The sequence below is a fragment of the Barbus barbus genome, assembly GCF_936440315.1.
Source record: "Barbus barbus genome assembly, chromosome: 45".
NCBI classification, from domain to species: Eukaryota; Metazoa; Chordata; class Actinopteri; order Cypriniformes; family Cyprinidae; genus Barbus; species Barbus barbus.
The window spans coordinates 18597516-18617582 of NC_136723.1; the positions used below are offsets into that span (position 1 = coordinate 18597516).

A 20067-nucleotide genomic window follows, 5' to 3' on the forward strand; every position below is an offset into this window, starting at 1 on the left:
TCGCCCTGTGTGTTAATTATAATTATAAAACGATCCTAAAATAAACAGCGTCTTCAGCTAATCATTCTCATGTGTCTGCTTGGGGATTTATAGTAATAAATCAGGTTAAAAGGGGCACACAACTCTGTCCCATGTAGGTTTGCTGCATCTGGTGTTTCGGTGTGATTTGAACGAATCTTTTAAACGAACGAGTCTTTTTCGTTCCCTCTCATGCAATGACTCACTCATCTCAGAGCAACTCGTTCTGAACGAACCCAATGAACTACTACACGACGATGCTTGATTCAATCGAATCGGTTAAGTGAACAATTCAATGAATCATTCAATACCTGCAGACAGAGACACTAAATGAATCAATAAACGAGTCTGAACAAATCTTTTTAGTGAAAAGATTCAAGTCTTTTAGATTAACTAAATTCCCCAACACTAATAGGCACATAAATGAAGCCTTAATATGCATAATATTGTATTTAAATGTATAAAATAGACTTTACATAGACAGATACAGATAGAGCGTGTCTAATCGTATAAATGCAGATATATCCTGCAGTCAGTCTCGCGACAGTTCCACGCTATTCATCAACTTCACTCCTGTTTTTTGGAGCGTCCCGAGAGTCTGTCAAGATGTAGATGAAAAACAGGGGTGTTTTGAAAATCACTATAGTCAGTACTTCATGACATTTACCCCCGAAGCATAGACAGAGTGTACTGAACCACAATATTTGTAAAATTGTGTTTTTAAAGTACCACACTGTAAAACCGGATAGAGTTTTATTCATTAAATCGTTCAGACTGTTGTTGTATTCCCCCCTCCCGCGAGTGGTACGTTCCGCGGGGTGGCGGAAGTCTCGCTCTGCCATGTTGAGCGCTTTGTTTCTGTGAGTGAGACGCGATGATGGAGCAGAGCTGGAGCTCTTTCTTATTCCAGGTGAGAAACTCGCTCTCTTAAACACACGCACATTCACACTCACACGCCGCTCACTCGTGCTACCGGCCTGCCTGCTTCAGTTTGCTTTATCCACAGAGATATTTGAAAAGGCGCAGTTGGAGCAAAACAATAGTAGATGAGTCCCAGGCGCCCAGCTGCGCTCCCTCTCTAGATGTAGTAACACTCAATCTCTGTGTTTACCCCTCTATCTGTATAGATCTAACCCTATATCCCTCTTAACCCCTCTTATCTGACTCTATAGATGCAGCCCTGTGTATATCAGTTTGTTACTCTATCTGCAGATCTTTCCTTCTGCCCCCCTGTCTGTTCTTCATTTATCCCGCTTTATTTCTCTGTTATCCTGTCACTTCCATCCATCTTTTCCTCTCCCTCTATCTGTTCATTCATCTCCCTATTCACTCCTTTATAGATATTTCACTTTATCTCCGTCTATCTTTCTATCTTCTCTCCTTCACTAGATCAGTTCCTCAATCTCTTTGTTTTTCCACCTCTACCTCCAGCAGTACCCCTATCTAATGTTCCCATAGTCATGAAAAATCTGGAAAAACTGAGTTTTTTTTTTTATTTGTGATTTTTCAGGAGTGTAAAAGTTACCGAAAACAATGTATGAAAATGTCTGTAGTCGGTGTATTCTTAAAAAATGCAATTAATAAAAAATATTTACATTTTTCAATTTGGTGGAAATATTTTTGTGAGTGACCGTGTATAAAAATTGTAAAATTATAACAACTTATTTATTACAGCTTAGTCATTAGTCAAAAGGGGTGGTATCTATCTATCTATCAGCTTTGGGACAGAACAATTCAGACACAGTATAATAAGCTGCTGTAGTGACTCAGATCCTGAGAACTTGTTCACATGTAAACTCACTTTATGAGGTGTTCGATTAAATTGCATTTTGCTTTCTTAGTCACTTCTATCCTCCTGGCTTTAGTTGAACTTTCTGCTTTTCATTATAGCGTTCACAAAATGCATTGGTTTATATTGCACCTGGTTCCTCTGTGCGATTTTCTGCAGCTGCATTTTAATATTGTTGAAGACCATATTTATCATGCCTTATGATTACAGAACTTTTGATGTCAGTGAGAGTTTTACAGTATAAACGTTGTGTTTGCATCACATTTTGAGCCATATGGATGAGTTTACTTAACTGTTCTTTACTTTGCATGTCTGTTTTTATGTTTATTACTTGTGTTATAGTGTACATTGTGACCCATACTTCACTAATATGACTCTCCTGAAAAGATCCTTAGAAACGTACTTTTGTTTTACATTATAACCTAAAGCTGATATTGATTTACAAGATATCATATTTCCTTAAGCAATGAATGTTTGGGGTCCTTTTTTGCCCTTGAAGTGCTGCACAGTCAGTTCTCGGGAAGTGAGATTAGACAAGTTTGATCTACTGTGACACATGCCGCCACACAGTTTTGCAAAGTTTTTTACTTTTTTTAACTTTAATTGAAAAGATGTTTGGATTAGCATGAATCAGGCTGAAACCTGTGGCAAAAACAGCAGGTCTGATTGATCAGGTGACTTGTGTTTTTGGTAGAGCATCATAGTGAAAGTAGTGACTTTGGGCTTTAGTCATGAACTTGTTGAGACTGCAGAAGCTGTTCTGATGGTAAACCTTACTTTGAAGGTGAATCAGTGGGTCTTTAGCGACAGGGCATATTCTTCAGGTGTCTTTGTGATGTGCTTTTTAAAAGTTGACCTGGTTTAGTTGGGCTTCTTGATAAACTAGTTGACCTCACTAATCAGTTATTGGACAGCTAGTCTGTTGTTGTGACCCATCATGACCTAGTGTAGCCTAGAGAATGTAGAATTCCCGTAATCCATCAAGCTGAGGTAGGTTTGTGACTCATGAGTCATTGACTCATAAAACACCCTTTATTTGTTGATTAGACGCACAGCACAGACGAAAGCGCCTCAGACCTGCTCAGTCATCTCCGGGGCCCATCCGTATCTTGCCTTTAGTGCATAACAACTTTAGTCTTTCATATTTACTTGTGCTGAAGATGAAATTTTCACGATGAATGAAAGTGGTGACATCCAACCGTCTGGGACCTAAGAATGTTTTTGCAGTCAGTGCCTCAGTCGAGTCGACTCACCAGAGTGGAAATGTTTGTTGGGACACTTTCTCAAATGTTTCATGCAGCGTCACAGGGTCAAAGCGTTGGGTTGGGTGGTAGGATGCTATATATCAAGAAACGGTACGAATGTGTCAACACACCACCAATCTGTTATCCCATTTATACCACGTTTTTTCAAAGCTTTGGTTTTAACATCATATCAGCTCTTTTACAGTGGCTTAAAATGTTTTTTATATTTACAATGTATTACACTAGTACAGCCTCAATTTTAGCTGTGTCTTACATCATGTGTTTTTGCACTGATGCCAAATTTCTTATTAAATTTATCTTGCGATTTGCATCCATCAAATATTAATACCAGTATATACATATATTTAAGTCGAGATAATGTTGAAAAAAAGAAAATAAATTTTGAAAAATACAATTATTGTTTCTATTAATTTCTCATTCTATATTTCTACTCACTCAAAGATGTGTGTTCAATAATATATTGAGGTAAAACACTTTACATCAATAAATTACATCATTTACATCAATAGATTATCTTAAAAATGATAGAAATGTAGAAAAAATAAGCAATTATTTTAATATATACATACTTTGTTTTTATATCGTATCATAGTTCATTCTAATTAGTATCTGACTATTTTTGTGGATATAATAATAGACAGAATTTTTATGTTTATCGTGAAATATTAATAAATTATTTATGGACAAAAACATAAATATGCTATGATTATGTAATATATTCAACATTATGGGGTTGAATTTCTAGCAAAAATTATTTGAATGTATTGCGTTACCGTGATATAATATCTCATAGCATGATGTAAGGTTGTGGTCATACCGCCCACCCCAGTCCCAGTGAAACACAAGCTTCATGCGTCTGTGAAAATGTGTGAACTGCAGGGAGATTATGCATTGGGATTTGTCCTTTAGGGTCTAATAGTTGTAAACAGCTGGGTTGTGTAGTGTTATGAGCTGTTCACCTTCCCACAAGCTCCCTGTTCCTTTTATACAGTTTTTTTTTTTTTGCCCGTTTAATCACCTTTTCTTCTTTGCTGTTTCTTTTCAAATTCAAATTTAAGAAAGCTTTACTAGAAAAAGAATTACCATGTGTTTCAGCATCCAGCCCGGGCCCATTGCGGATCTCCATTGTGCGGTCGCTGGCTTTTCAAAACTCCTTATTCTCTGGTTGAACTCGTTTTCTCTGTTATTTACGTTACACTGACCTCAGCCTTCAGAGCCGATTTGTATCAAAATTGTCAGAGTGGCGTGAAGACGCAGCAGGGCTATAGTCATTCTGCGTCACACGCTCGCAAAGTTCTCATACACACACACACACACACACAGCGGCCTAGTCTAGACTTGCATCCCCAGACGTAGCCTGTAAACTGATGACTGGGATGCTATAGGAAGTGAGTGAGCAGGTGTGTGTGTGTGTGTAGATATGCAGTTCTCCTCATGAATATAGGAACCAAATCAGAGAAGACTCCCGCATAAAGACCCCCTGCGGATCCATGAGGGCATCCCCGATCTGATTTGTGTCCATCACAATAGAGCATATGAAATAAGGAGCAGAAAGAAGCGTTCATTTTTCTTGTCCTGTGTCTGCCTGCGTCGCAGTCAGCCCTGCGAGATGGATGGATGATGCTGAATACGAGAGGTCAGGTATTTAACCCTGCCCTCTCTGTGATTGCAGGAGAGCACGCAGCTTAATTGCGGTGTCCTTTTTTTGCTGCGTCTGCAGAGACCAACTGCATATATTTTTTCCACATATGTAATGTCATATTTTTGACATAGAATTTATTTTCCTATTGGAGCTAATAGAAATGCAAAAGAAAATGTGTTGTAGTTTCTATTCACCACCATAGAACTTTTCCTAATTCTGACAAATTTTGCTTCTGAGAACCTGAGAAATGTGTAAAGGATCCATGAGTTCTAGTCAGGAAGGTCCAGCAGACCCATGTTTTAGCATTCAGTTACTACAAGACTTTAGGCACGCTCATTTTTTCAGTAGGTGCAGTATATATAAATTACTGTATACATAATGCAGTGCAATGCTTTGCAAGCCAAATATTCATCAAATAAGCATGCTAAATATCAAAGTACCTTTTTTAGTTTTTGCACAAACTATTATGGTCTACTGTAATATATTTAGAAATTTGAGAGACCATAATTAACAGGTTTTAGCATCCGCAGTTGTTTTGAGACTGTCAACATGCTAAAACTCTCTTTAGCAAGTTGAAAAATATTAACTAGTCCACTTCACTAATCAATTAGCTTGTAGGACATCTAGTGAACCCATCCTTATGTTTCCTTTGCCTCTAAGAATTGACAGGCCTTGTTGTTTTATCAAGGCAGGGGAAGCTGTTCCCTCAGGGGCCGAGCACTAATAATGCCACCTTTGACCTTTCGCTGACTTCATTCATGGTTTAAACTCTACATCTGATTTTTGCTCATTAGTTGTGTGCATGTGGGTAAGGTTTTTTTTTTTTTTTTTTTTAAACCAAGCTGGTTTGGGGCTGTTTCTGTGGTTTGTGGGGGCTGTGCCTGTTTTAGATGCTCCATTGAACATCAATAGTGGGTGAACAGGGCGTTTGCCGCACTTTATCGGGTCTTTTAAGCGCCTCAGGCTGTGGTAGAGTTGAGAAGTCGGATTCATTTTGGTGAACCGCTTCGTTGATACTGTTCATAGATGCATTGGATTTAGCTTTCATACGTTCACAAACTCCCAGTTTGGCAATTGATGTGTTTGTGATTGTTGTATATTGTTTTTTCCTGTAGTTGTGGCTCAGAGATCAGTGTCTGCCAGGGCAGGTGGCTGTGATGTAGGTTAGCAGTGAGTGTCTGTAAGCTCTTGCCCCTGGCTGTGTAAACAAATCCCTCATGCTGCTCTGTGTGTGTAAGGGAGAACTAAAGGAGTGCATCCATCCTCCCAGAAGCCTCAGTAAACAAACAAACAAACATCCACCTCTGTTTCCAGGCCTGCGAGGTGGGTTTCACTGTGTGTTCAAGTTGGCTGCATCCCAATTCACATACTTCTGTGCTCTGAAAGTAAATAATTCACTTATAGTGGGAAAGTATGCACTTGTTGAGTTGAAGTAGGACAGTATGTCAGTATTGTGTCACAAAACCACATCATAAAATTGCATGATACATTTTTAAACTGCTGTGGGAACATCTGACTCACACAGATGAAGACTTTAAAAATCAATTGTATTTGTGAAAGTCATGTTTTCCATTTATCCATTTTAGTGGCCGACCGATATATATCAGGCATTTTTCAAATATCGGCATCGACCGATATATTTTCCTGTTTGGCCGGTGTGTTCAAGGAGGGACTTTTATTTTGATCTGTATGAGTGCCTGAGCACACAGCGCTCACATTCTCCCTCTTGTTTGCTGTTGTCGTTAACAGTTCTGTCTAATACGGATATAATCTAATGACCAGATAGAACTGTTAAACAAAGTAATTAAAATGTATACAAAAAAGTTTTATAACGTTAATATTATTAGTAATAGAAAGGCAAACATTGTAATACTTTCTCGTTTGCTGTCAGCATTCAGCAAATACACATTTATATAATTTAAACAAATCTTTGAATGACTAAGAAACATTTAATTTCACAAACCTTGCAGACTTAGTCGAATCTAGTTGAGATCTTGTGAAGTGTGAATTTTTATCCTGCATAATCGCGTGTTCTCTGCGTGATGGTCGGTCCGTGTGAATTGAATGCTGACAGGAGGAGAGTTCAGCTTCACTGAAGATGCGCGATTGACAAAATCTAAACTCGTGAATTCAAATTATGCTGCGCTTTATGCATTTGCCCACTGTCATATTCATGTCATTTTCACTGTGTGCTGTATATAAAATGAGTGTTACCTTGGCTGTATTTAAAAAATATATGATACCCAATGCACACAAACCTCCCAGAATGTTGTTTACTTCCTTTTTAATTATATTTTTATTAAATATTTATTTATTTGTGAAAAATACTTCTAAAGTAGAAGTATGTTTATTTTACACATTTTCAAATAATAAATCAATTCTTAAATATTAATTAAAATAACTAAAAGTATATCTGCTTTATATCGGCCATCAACCACCCTGCTTTCCAAGATATCGGCATCGGCTGTCAAAAAACCCATATCGGCCAACCACTAATCCATTTATATACAATTGTACATTACCATTCAGAAGTTTGAGGCTGGTTTTTTTTATGTTTTTGCATTTAGGGATGCACGATATATCGTAAATTTTTCTGTTTGCTTTAATGGTGAAACTTTGTAATCAGGCTCTAAAAAATTATATAAAAATTTGAATTTAGATTTATCGACCAACATATCATTTGGCTTTTTCAAATGATCGGCCCAAACATTTCCCTAATTTAGTTGATTAAAAGTACAGTAAAAAGAGTAATATTGTGAAATATTTTTACAATTAAACTGTTTTCTATTTTAATAAAATGTAGTAAAGCTGAATTTTCAGCCAATATTACTCCAGTCTTCAGTTTTGTTCATAAATCATTCTAATATGTTGATTCAGTGCCCCAGAAACGTTTCTGATAAATTATCAATATTGAAAACAGTTTTGCCGCTTAATATTTTTGTTAAAACCATGAAATATTTTTTTAGGATTCTTTGATTAATACACAGTTCAAAAGAACATAATTTATTTGAAATAGAATATTTCATAACATTATGTCTTTTCTGTCACCTGATCAATTTATTGCATCCTTACTGAATGCATTTCATACAGAAGAGATCTGGACCTTCAGCCGTGCAAAATGTAGGCTAGTTTAATATCTCATAAAAGCCAATATATTTCTTATCAAATTCTAAATATACATCTTACATATCCCTGTTCAACAAACGCAACTATCTATAGTGTAAATGCCACAACTCTCTCGTTTTCTCTGTAAAGTCTTTGTCATCTTGTTCACCGGTTTAACTGAGTTTGTTCCTGACTCGCTGAATCATCTCACTTGTGTTAGTTAATTTTGCAGTCACATGAAGAACCGGGAGCATCTCAGCAGATCGGTTTACGCTGGACCGATTTAGATTCCTCAGCGGCCCGGCGTTGTTTTTGAGTTCAGTTAATCAGAACGCACAGCCTCTTTCCTGTACCCAGCGTTCATGCCAGCATGTGCTCTATCACGACTGCAGCGTAATCTGTGTCATTGGGGCCCAGATGACACTTTTGATAACACTGTGAATCATTCTGAATCAGGATTTCTGAGTCCAGTCATTAACCCAGCATGCATTTCTTTGGTTGAAGAGGGGAAACTTAACTCATTTGATTTAATGAGAAGTTTCTCAATGGAGTGCCTCTTCCTCCTGCCAGCTGTCGAGTCCAGTGTGTGTTTGTATGTATGTAACGTGAGCGTGTGTGTTCATTCCTGAACTTCTGCTCATCGTTAGTCACCCCGCAGGCTGTCGGAAGTGCTGATGGGAACACAGAACACACACACACACACACACAGCAAATCTGTGCAAGATGGACTTTATCATCTACATCAGTGAGATCAGAGTTTTTCATCTCTGTTCAAACGTACTGGCGCCCCCAGAGTTGAAACAGAGTTTTTTTTACCTGAGGAAAAGTAAAATAAAAGTAAAATTCAGTATATCTGTGCAAAAGCGAAAATGTGGTTGTGTGTGCATATTTATTCTATTATTTAACTCTATTCTATTATATGTGACCCTGGACCACAAAAACCAGTCATAAGTAGAACGGGTATATTTGCAGCAATAGCCAACACAACATTGTATGGGCAAAATTATCGGTTTTTCTATTATGCCAAAAATCATTAGGATATTATGTAAAGAACATGTTCCATGAAGATATTTAGTAAATTTCCTACTGTAAATATATTCAAACATAATTTTTGATTAGCAATATGTGTTGCCAAGGCGTTTATTTGTACAACTTTAAAGGCGATTTTCTCAATATTTAGATTTTTTTGCACCCTCAGATTCCATCTGATCTCGGCCAAAGATCATCTGATATCCTATCCTAACAAACCATACATAAATGGAAAGCTTATTTATTCAGCTTTTAGATGATGTATAAATCTCATTGAAAAAAAAAATGTACCCTTATGACTGGTTTTGTTGTCCAGGGTCATATATATTATTATTATCATTATTATTTACTACATATATTAAAGTAATTTTTCTAGTTTAAAGATTATGCCAGGTTACATAAGTATTAAAGGGTTAGTTCACCCAAAAATGAAAATTAGCCTGTGTTTTACTCACCCTCGAAGCATCCTAGGTGTATGTGACTTTCTTCTTTCAAACGAATCCAATCAGTTATATTAAAAATAGTCCTGGCCCCTCCAAGCCTTACAATGGGGATAAGCGGGTGTTTGTTGTCAACAGTTCAGAAGACGTGAAATAAAGTGGGCGCATCCGTAATAAAACGTCCCTCATGTGGCTCTGGGAGGTGAATAAAGGTAGCGAATCCATGCATTTTTGTAAGATAAATATCCGTATTTCAAACGTAATAAACACTTTTTTCTCACTTTATTCACCCCCCGGAGCCATGTGAAGGACGTTTTATTATGGATGCGCGCACTTTATTTCACGTCTTCTGTACTATTGACAAAAAACACCCGCTTACCCCCATTGTAAGGCTTGGAGGGGCCAGGGGCCATTTTTTGTATTTTAAGATGCAGTGTTTTGATGTCTGATTTCAATTAAAGCATGTTAAAATCCTTATATATGTCATGACTCTACTGTGTGTGTGTGTGTGTGTGTGTGTTAGTTTAAACAGATATCAGTTTTAAAATGATTTTTTTGGGGGTGAATTAATTCATTTATTTATTATCTCATTATTTGTTTTATTTAGTATTACATTTTTATTATTTCTTTTATTTTCATTTTATTTAGTTCATTAGTTTTGTATCATTGTTATTTGTTTTAGTTTTTTTTATTCTGATATACTACTTCTATATAATTCTGATAAAATTAGTCTCATTCGGTCTCATTATTTTGTATTTTATTCTATTATTTATTATTTGTAATTATTAAGTGCAGAATTTCTCTCTCTAGCACATTTCTATCAGCCATAATTTTGGTCAATATTGTTTTTATTTGTTTGTATGTTTTTTTTGGTCAGCGCATCACCGTTTTTAACCTTCCTGTCTGGTTCTGTCTTCTCCTTCCAGCAGGCTAATGAAGCCCTTCACCACCAGCACCAGGTGGCCCCAAACAGCCTGCTGCCACTGCTGAACTCTGAGCCACAGGACCAGAAGCCTGTGATGCCCATTCCTCTGGACCACAAGCCCCCCGTCAGCGCAGCCGAGCTCCTCAAGGACAACGTAGCCAGCGGGACAGGAGGGGGTGGTAATGCCGGAGGAGGTGGTCCAATGCCCGTGGTCAAGAAAGAGCACAAGAGCAAGACTCCGTTCATCTGCGGCTACTGCAACAAGGCCTTCCGCGACAGCTACCACCTCCGCCGACACGAGTCCTGCCACACCGGCATCAAAATGGTGTCCAGACCCAAAAAAACGGCGCAAGCGGCACCCACCATGGTCTCGCTCATCTCCACCATGCCCCGTGAGACCATGGGCAACCCTGCCTACATCTCAACCGTCGCTGGCATCTTTTCCACAGTGACCACTTCCACGTCCTCCGCCTCTACTGTCATGTCTCCAACGTCCATGACCAACATGACCCAACACAGTGCCCCCAAAAAGCCACCCAAGCCTGTAAAGAAGAACCACGGCTGTGAAATGTGCGGGAAAGCCTTCCGGGACGTATACCATCTGAACCGGCACAAGCTGTCACACTCGGATGAAAAACCGTTTGAGTGTCCAATATGCCAACAGCGTTTTAAGAGGAAAGATCGCATGACGTACCACGTGCGCTCACACGACGGAGGTGTCCACAAACCCTACGTCTGTTCTGTGTGCGGAAAGGGATTCTCAAGGTATGTGGAGCTTTTTCACATGCTTAAATTGAATCAGTGTGTTTGGTTTCGAAGTTAAGAATTATAAGGAATTTAATGATTCTGGTTCAGATTCTAGTGAACAATTCTGGTTCTTTAAAGAGTCCTAAAGTATTTTTGAGGAACATCTTCCCTTTTTTGACAACATACACTATGTTTGGGGTCAGTGAGTTTTAAAAAAAATTTTATTAAGTAAATTAATATTTTTATTCATATATATATATATATATATATATATATATGTATGTATGTATGTATGTATGTGTGTATATATATATATATATATATATATATATATATATATATATATATATATATATATATATATATATATATGTGTATATATGTGTGTGTGTATATTTAAATAATTGCTGTTCTTTTGAACTTTCTAGTCATCCAAGAATCTTTAAAAATAATTATTACTGTTTCCAAAGAAATATTACACAACACATGCTGTTTTGAACATGGATTGTAATAAGAAACGTTTCATATTAGAAGGATTTATGAAGGATGATGTGACACTGAAGAGTAATTGCTGCTGAAAATGCCATCACAGAAATAAATGACATTTAAAAATAAATTGAAAAGAAAAATGTTGAATTGTAATAATTTTTCACAACATTACAATTATTTCTGTTTTTGATAATAAATGGAGCCACAATAAACACAAGATATTTTTTTCAGAACATAAAAACTCTTACCGACCACAGTGGTGTATTTAGTTTTTATTATTTGTGTTATTAATTGTCATTTATTACATCATTTATTAAGTTGTCTAAAAAAAAAAGAAATCAGTAGCTTTTAAAAACAGTAATTAAACTGAATTAAACTTAATTAACTGAACTATGACAAGTTTTGAGTACAGTAACAGTTGGAAATGAAAATAAATAAATAATCTTTGTTTCAGAGCAGCTCAAAATGATTCAAACCAGAAACTGCTTTGGTTTGAGAGACTGATATTTGAGTTTTTTTACTGATTAATTTGAAAAGAACTGGCTCATTAGAGTAATTTGTTTGTATATTGGGCTGCAATGGTCACATTGTAACTCTAAGGTTTCATTTTGCACTGTAGATTTGGTAGCTTGGTATAATTATTTGATTTGATTTTCTGTTGGTTAATGATTTAATGTTGGTTCTGAATGGGGATGTGCATCAGCGATCGAGTACTCGATTACTCGGCCGTGACAGCGATGATCGATCATGAAAACGATGATCGTGGGGGAAAGAAAAATTCTGATTGGTTATAGCAGCACTTTGGGCGGCACCCTGAGCTCTGATTGTTTAGCTTGCAACAGCACGGGGTTCAAAGTATAGATGTAACATATAGACATGTCTGGGTTAGCTACATACTCATCTGATTAATCTAATAGGATTGCTTTGGGATGTTAACATGTATGAATTCATTTTAGATTTTTAACATTAATAGTCATAACAGCCTTCAGATATTTTCATTATCTCCATTACGGCCATGCCCCGCACACGCCCCGCCCCCGATTACTCGATTAATCGTTTTTTAAACCTATCGATGATTGAAATAAGAAATGGCCAAAAATGCCCATCCCTAGTTTTGAATAAGAACCAGTTCTTAATATAAATCCGTACAAATAACTATTTATCTTCACTGTAAACAATATTAGAATGTATACGTTAATGGCGAATGTGAGTCATTTCCATCCTGCATGAAATGAGGCTTTTTGTGGATTCTGATGATGTCAGTGCGTTTAATAATGTCTGTTGAAATATGTGTTCAAAGCTCGAGCTGAATCCACCATCTGCTGTTCTGATGATGTTAATGTTGTCTCGTTCCTATTGGCTGCTGCTGGCTGATTTATAGTTGTTGTGAATGGATCTGACTGGCTGCCTTTGTAGGGCCCAGCATGCCGAGGGTCTGCGTGAACAGGAGGAGGAGGGGGTGCTCTTATTCCTCTGTTATTCCCTCCTTCCCTCCTGTTTGTTCTGTCTTAGAGGATCAGCGCTGGGGTTTCCTTTGAGTCACTCAGGGGCCGCAGACATACGGCTGCTTTAGGAGTCTCGTCTATAGCTCGTCTATAACGTCCCTGAATATCTGGAAAAGCATCGGAGAGGCCTAGCTATCCCTGAAATGAATCCTGGGATTATTAATCACGCACTGACACAAATCAAAGCGCAGAGATAAAAGGAGCTATTTTTAGAGCTCTGGCTGTTTCTGAGAACACCACCTGAAAACAAAATGTCCCAGTCTCCTCCGGCAGGTCGTGTCACGTTCATATTTAGTGCAGTTTTCAAACCTGAGTTCAATTATTCTCCTCCAAATGCCCCTGTTCATTTGCTTTCACTGATATTTTGTTCCACATTGTAGTAAGATTGCAAAATACTTTCGTTATGAATATGAGAGGAAGTTGAGGTAGTTTAAATCTGATTAGAATGTTATTTTAGAATCTTTGAGCTACTAAAATAAATACTGCTTCAAACTATTATATTATTTGACTGGTAGATACTGCTTGACTTATAGACTTGAATTAGTTTTTATTTGTATAGTTTTATTTTTTACTTCAATTTTAATTGGTTGATGTATTTTAATGTCTATATTATTAGTGTTTATTTCGGTTTGAGTTATTTTAGTACATCAAGTTAAACTAAATTAAAACGATGAAGCTGAAATATTAATTCCTTCATTTTGTTTTATTTTTTACTTTTTTATAAAAAATTCTGTAAAAGTGTACTATTCTGAAATATTATTACAATTTAAAATAGCCAGTTTCTATTTACATCTAATTTATTCCTTTGAGGGTAAAGCTGAATTTTCAGCATCATTACTCCAATTTTCAGTGTCACATGATCCTTCAGAAATCATTCTTATATGATTTGTTAATCATTATTATCAATGTCTTCTTATTATTTTTGTGGAAACTGTGAAACTTTTTTTTTTTAGAAAGTTCATTAGAACAGCATTTATTTGAAATGGAAATCTTTACACTATAATTGTTTTTACTGTCACTTTTGCTATATTTCATGTATCCTTACCAAGAAAAGGCAGTTTTATGCAGCTTTGTGCATCTCGAGTTTTCTTACTAAACATTAAAACCAAACCATATGGGCAATCAGACTTAAATGGGCACACTAAAACCTCCAGTGTGAAAGCAGCATCAGTTTGTTCTGTTAGCAGCTGTGAACAGTGAATTGTTGCTGGTGTAGGCCAGTATTTACTGTATGCCACATCTGCAAGCATGCTTCCTAGCTCACAGCAGCTGATGAATCTGCAGCTCAGAGGCGGACTTGTCAAAACTCTCTCAGAAGCAAAGTACAGCACCTGAGCCTGCTGGTTTTGTTTTTGTGAAGTGCACACAGATGCAGCTGGTACCAAAATCCAGTGGCTTTGTTAGAGACTTGATGCTGGTTTCCTTCTTGCCATGTTTTTAATTCTTCCCTCTCTTTTCAGGCCTGACCATCTCAGCTGCCATGTGAAGCATGTTCATTCCTCGGAGAGACCTTTCAAATGCCAAGTAACGGTAAGAACAGGAACCCTTTTATCCGATTTATTCAGTTGAGCCTCACAACTTTTTGCATCTTTAGTTGCTGGCAACTAAAGGTTCGAACCCTGTAAAGGGTTAATATTGAAGACTTAACGTAGCTTGCATCAATTTGGATAATTTAAAGAAAACTGGTTGAATTTGTGCTGTAAATGATGTAATTCTGCATGTCCATTATAGGCCTGTACATCAGCCTTTGCCACCAAAGACAGACTTCGGTCGCATATGATTCGGCACGAAGGGAAAGTCACTTGTAACGTGTGTGGAAAGATGCTGAGCGCCGCCTACATCACCAGCCACTTAAAAACACATGGCCAGAGCAACTTCAACAATGCCTGTAACAAAGGTAAGTACAACATGATTGGCTGCCCCATCAGCCAATCAGACAGTAGTCTGTACAACGACTCTCCCAGCCTCTCTGGGTGACTCATGTAGCTCTAGCTCCAACATCTTTCTACTAACACTCTGTTCATCCTTTCCTCTGAGATCTTTGCTGTCCCTATAGCTCCCAAACTCTCCTATACACTTAAGTCCACTAGTTTGAGAAGTGACTTTGCAAGCACAGTTGGGAGATTTTTAATCCTCTTGGAGAACCGTCCAGAATGACAACGTAATCTGCCTACAATAAATTATACTCTGTTGTGGTCTTAATAAGTACTACAGCTTTTCAGAACATATTTTAACATCTACATGATTTAATTCAGTGTTTTCATGACATCACAAGTTATTCTGAAAACTTCACTTGGTTTGGACATATGGGTATCTGAAGAAGCACAAAGATTCTTGGGAGTGAAATCTCTGTAAAGTAGACATGAGGGCCATTTGAAGCAATTTTTGGGGGCATTTCTGTTCAGAATGATACTTGAACATGGCTTCCAAGGTTCTTTTTCATTCAGACTCCTGTGCCATTGGCATCATTTATGGTTGGGATTGTTTCGCCGTGATTCTTGAGAGCTGTTTGGTTGTGCAGTCCATCACGTTTCATTAGTCATGGTATTTGACTTGTTTGTTCAGATCTTAAGTTAGTCAAGCATGTCAGTGGAGAAGACCAGTGCTTTGCTTTAGGCAGAAACTGCTCTGACTGAACCGGATCCTTTCTAAGGATGTGTACGACAGGGTCAGGAGTAGGTCAAGTGCCAGGTCTACTGCAAGGATTGAAAAGAGGTCAGCAGCACTCTGCAAATTTGTTCTGTCATTTACTTTAATTAGAATTTAATGGGTAGAGTTTGCTCAAATTCATGCCTGAGGTCTCAGTTTGTTTCAGAGATGTTCTGCTATTTAGTGATAGGTGCCATTACGTGTTCTTATGGATTTTTTTCATGAATTAGCCCACTGATCCCCATCCCATAATCTGTCTCTGTCATGTAGTTTATTTATTTATTTTTAAATTAATTTCTTGATCATGATTAGCAAAAATTTTTGTTGCTGTTGTTGACGATTGTGAATCTATTTTTTTTTGTAGAGTGTTAGAATTTGGTAGAATTGTATATTTAATAGCTAAAATCTCTGAATGTTCTGGTTTCAAGACAAATTCTCTCTTTATCGACAGAATCTGTGACCATGCTGTTGATTACCACAAAATATTATTTTGTAATTCTATTATATTAAAAGTATATTAAAGTATTTTTTATAATATAGTATAATAATATCATATAATGTGACAGAAATTGTATGTATATTAATTTATTATATCCTTATATATTTATTATTTTTTAATTATTTTTTTCTTGCCACAGTTAAAAACAGATTAAATGGATGCAAATTGAATTATTCTATATTCATTATATTATATTATTGTATGGTTATATACTATCATAATGTTTAGCACATCAGAATTCAAATAATTTTTAACAGTAATGCCCTCATAATAGAAAGAATTTTTGCTTATTGTTGCTCGTTTTTGCAAACTGATGAATGAGATTTTTTTTCTGTGCTAACGTCTACATGCTGTCGATGGAGCATTAACTGTATTGAACCTGAAACATTCACATTAAATTTAAATTTCTCAGATTTTAACCCAATAGTCATGTCTGAATTCACACTGTGCAAAAATGCTGCAGCCCTGCATTGCTAAAAGCCCCATAATGCATCACTGCAGGCAGCTGCCTGCCCATCATAACCCTCTGTCTGTTTCCAAATAGGAGATTGGCAGTGGAACCACTCAGGGCTCCGAAAAGGTAAAAATTAAATGAAACAAAAAGGTGGAAAAGCAGATGTACACACACATTAACAGTTTGCTCTCTTCTGTCTCTGCTGTTGATAACAGGAAGTTCAAATACAAATGCTCACATATATCTACTGTTCTAGGTCATTTGCCACGCCAGTCTAGACGCCCAGAGAGTTCGGGAACAGAATACACACAAATCCCCAACACAAGTTTTAACGCTTCTCCTGTCTCTTTCTCCATGCTCTACAGACAACAATGAAGTCTGCAACTCTGCCTCCACTACACCGGTCTCAGCCACAGCCCCAATCACCACTGCAATGAACCGCGGCAACACCAGCAACCCCGTTACAATAGCAGCCCAGATGAACATCTCTACCAACACGGTCAATATCACGTCTCCCATCAGTCTGCAGCACCAGGTTACCATCACCGGCCCCGTGAACATCGCATCCGTCAACATCCCAGCCACAGCGCCCATGAACATCGCCCATCCGGTGGCCATCACCACGCCCATGCCCATGTCCATGAACATCGCCGCCCCACTCAACATTGCCATGAGACCTATGGACACTATGCCCTTCCTGTCCCAAGTCTTGCCATCTTCTCACTGGTAGAACCGGGGGCGCTGACCAGCATTTTTGCCCTGACTGCTGTTCTTCTGACGTCTGAGTGGCGCGAATAAACCCATCGTGTGGCTACATTGCAACACTAGCAGAAGATTTGCACGGATTTCCAACTCTCTCTGGCCTTCAAGTATGTTTGCGTTTTGCGCAGCTGGTGAGCAGCTCTGTAGCGGGACATTTCGCAAGCTCCTCTGAGCACTTCAAACCCCGACGGCGGACGTTTTTAAGGACAAATGCAATAATTGATGTGCATTTCGAACACTTTTTTTTTTAATAAGCAGAGTGCCGGTGGGTTCTTCAATGATGTTGAAGTGTAACCTGCTAATCAGTATTTAAGGAAATTCGTTTGGACTGTTGCTTCCATAGGGAGGGAGGATTTTTCAAATATCTTTTGCATTATTTAGATTTTTGCGCAGGGGTGTGAGTGTGTACGTGCGTTTTTTTTGTGTGGCGACTCTGAAGAGGTACCGTAGAGAACTTTTTTGTAATTAATGGTGTTCGTCATGACACTGTTTACTACTTTTCAGTTTTTATGAGGGAAGGGCAGCTTCGTTCTCTTATTGTTTACGTGGCCATTATTAGCTGTGGCATTATTTTTTTGCATACAGAAGAAAGCGTTTGGAGGAAGAAAAGAGAGTCTTGCACTGAAAGCATATCCCTAGTCTAAAGAAGCAGTATTATCTAAATATGAATATCAATATGTGTCCCAAATGGTGCACTTGATGTAGTCGCTACTATCCCATGGTCTTTGTTTGTGCGGATCTACAAAGTCCATGAAGACGTAGAACAGTGATAGGCAACTTCGGTACTGGAGGGCCGGTGTGCTTCAGAGTTTAGCTCCAACCCTAATCAAACACACCTGAAGAAGCTAATCAATGTCCTCAAGATCACTAGGAAGTTACAGGCAGGTGTGTTTGATTAGGGTTGGAGCTAAACTCTGCAGGACACCGGCCCTCCAGGACCGAAGTTGCCTACCCCTGACGTAGAGTATCCAATTTGTCATTTTATTTTTGAGAAAGGTGCTCAAGAGCACCCCCTTTGTACAATGGTGCGGACTTCACAGCAGACTACTACCCCACAGTCTGCAGCATTTCTTCACCAAAGTGTGGACTCGGAGGAGGACCATAAGGGCCAAGTGTGTCATTTGGGTTTATGAGCTGTAGGTAACCAGCTCATATATAACAGGGCCATCTATTGGTTGGAGTACCGCGCTGACGCCCTTTACAGTTTTAATTTGGACTTTTGCCTGTTAAAAGTATTTTATAACCTTGTTTTTTGTATTTTTTATATGATGTTTGTAAGATCCCTGTTCTAAAAACATGTTCTACAAAGGAAATGGGCTGAGAATAGGAAATGAGCATGAATAACTCCAGGAAAATGCCTTGGAATTATTCATGTTTGTTTGTAAATATATTTCACTTTGATTTTATTTTTTTGTTTTGCTTTGTTTTAGTGTTTTTTTTTTTGTTTTTTTTTTGTTTTTTTGTTATTGCATGTTTTTGTAAGTTTTCTGTTTTGTGTTAGATTTTCTTTCTTTCTTTCTTTTGTTTTTGTTTGTTTTAATATTTTATTTTTTATTTATTTTCTTTTGTTTGTTTTTGCATGTTTTTGTAAGTTTTCTGTTTTGTTAGATTTTCTTTCTTTCTTTTTTTTATGTTTTAGCTTTTTTTTATGTTTTGTTTTATGGTTGTTTTATGTGTTATTTCAACAGCAGCACCATCCTGCTCATTTTATTTGGCTCCAGTAGTTTGGACTCTGTAGATGATAGTATTTTCCTGTAGCTAAAGCCCAGAAGCACCATTTAACATAAAAGCACGTCTTCAGTCTGAATTAATGGAGAATGTTTACAGACTGGCTCTGGAAATTTCTACACTGTGTGCTGGTCTGTGTGGACTGAAAAGTTGTAATCATTTTGTGTTAATAAAACACAAAATGAGTATAAGTAGGAAAAGTGAACTATGTCACTCACTACACAGATCTGCCACCAATGTAAGAGAATTTAGGTACATTATATCTGCAACTTCCTCTACATGCTTTCTGTGGATGGAGCAGATGCCAGAGAGAAGAGACTGCTGTAGTGAAAGCACTAATTATTTGACTTGTATGCAATTTTTTGTGGGTAGTTTTCCCTCCACTGCCTGTGATGTGACGATCAGGAGTGTCTGAATGGATGCCGTCCACCCCAGCACTGAGTCTCAGGAAGGGGATGCTTTTTCCTGATCAGACACAATGAATCCCTGATCCGTGTGTGTTTGTGTGCGTGTGTGAGGCATTTGATTCTCCCGTCACACTAGAACAAACAAAAGCATGTTTCCATAGTTTAGTTTGTGGAAGAATGAGAATGCACGTTTATGCATTTCATGGTAGATGCATTACAATTGCCTCTCTTATTTGCCAAATTGAAACCAATTATGAAATCCAATGAAGTGAACATTTTCGAATTGAGTCTAATGTTGTTTGTTTTGATTCAGTTGATGAACTGGATGATTTTTGGATCCCCTGTGAAAGCGGTTGAATGTATATGTTTGTACAGAAGTGTTTAGTTCAGAAGATCTTAGAGTACAGATAGACAATGTGAGCAAAGAGAAGCAAAATAACCTTTTATAAAACTTTTGTATTAGTACATTAACAATGGTAATTTTGTATATATGAAGACTAGGCTTTCTGATTAGCAGAAAGAAAAACATTCCTACATTTTTTTTTAATGTAAGTTTGTCAGAAATAATTATGTAAACATGCGCAATGTTTATGTGCCTTTTATTTGGGTTGTCT

At 37.5% G+C, this 20067-nt stretch overlaps 1 protein-coding gene across 1 annotated transcript; it reads left to right on the plus strand.

The window, feature by feature from the left end:
- Positions 1–838: 838 nt before the first annotated feature.
- vezf1a (vascular endothelial zinc finger 1a) lies at positions 839–20067 on the plus strand. The gene is made up of 6 exons (XM_079407923.1): positions 839–928; positions 10215–10978; positions 14415–14484; positions 14686–14851; positions 16647–16682; positions 16922–20067. The coding sequence occupies exons 1-6, from the start codon at positions 893–895 to the stop codon at positions 17284–17286; spliced, it is 1437 nt and encodes a 478-aa protein (XP_079264049.1). The 5' UTR covers positions 839–892; the 3' UTR covers positions 17287–20067.

Coding starts and splice junctions, on each gene's coding strand:
- vezf1a (XM_079407923.1), top strand. CDS start 893: ATGATGGAGCAGAGCTGGAGCTCTTTCTTATTCCAG. Junction 10,979..14,414: donor TGCGGAAAGGGATTCTCAAG/GTATGTGGAGCT, acceptor CTCTCTTTTCAG/GCCTGACCATCTCAGCTGCC. Junction 14,852..16,646: donor CAACAATGCCTGTAACAAAG/GTAAGTACAACA, acceptor GTTTCCAAATAG/GAGATTGGCAGTGGAACCAC.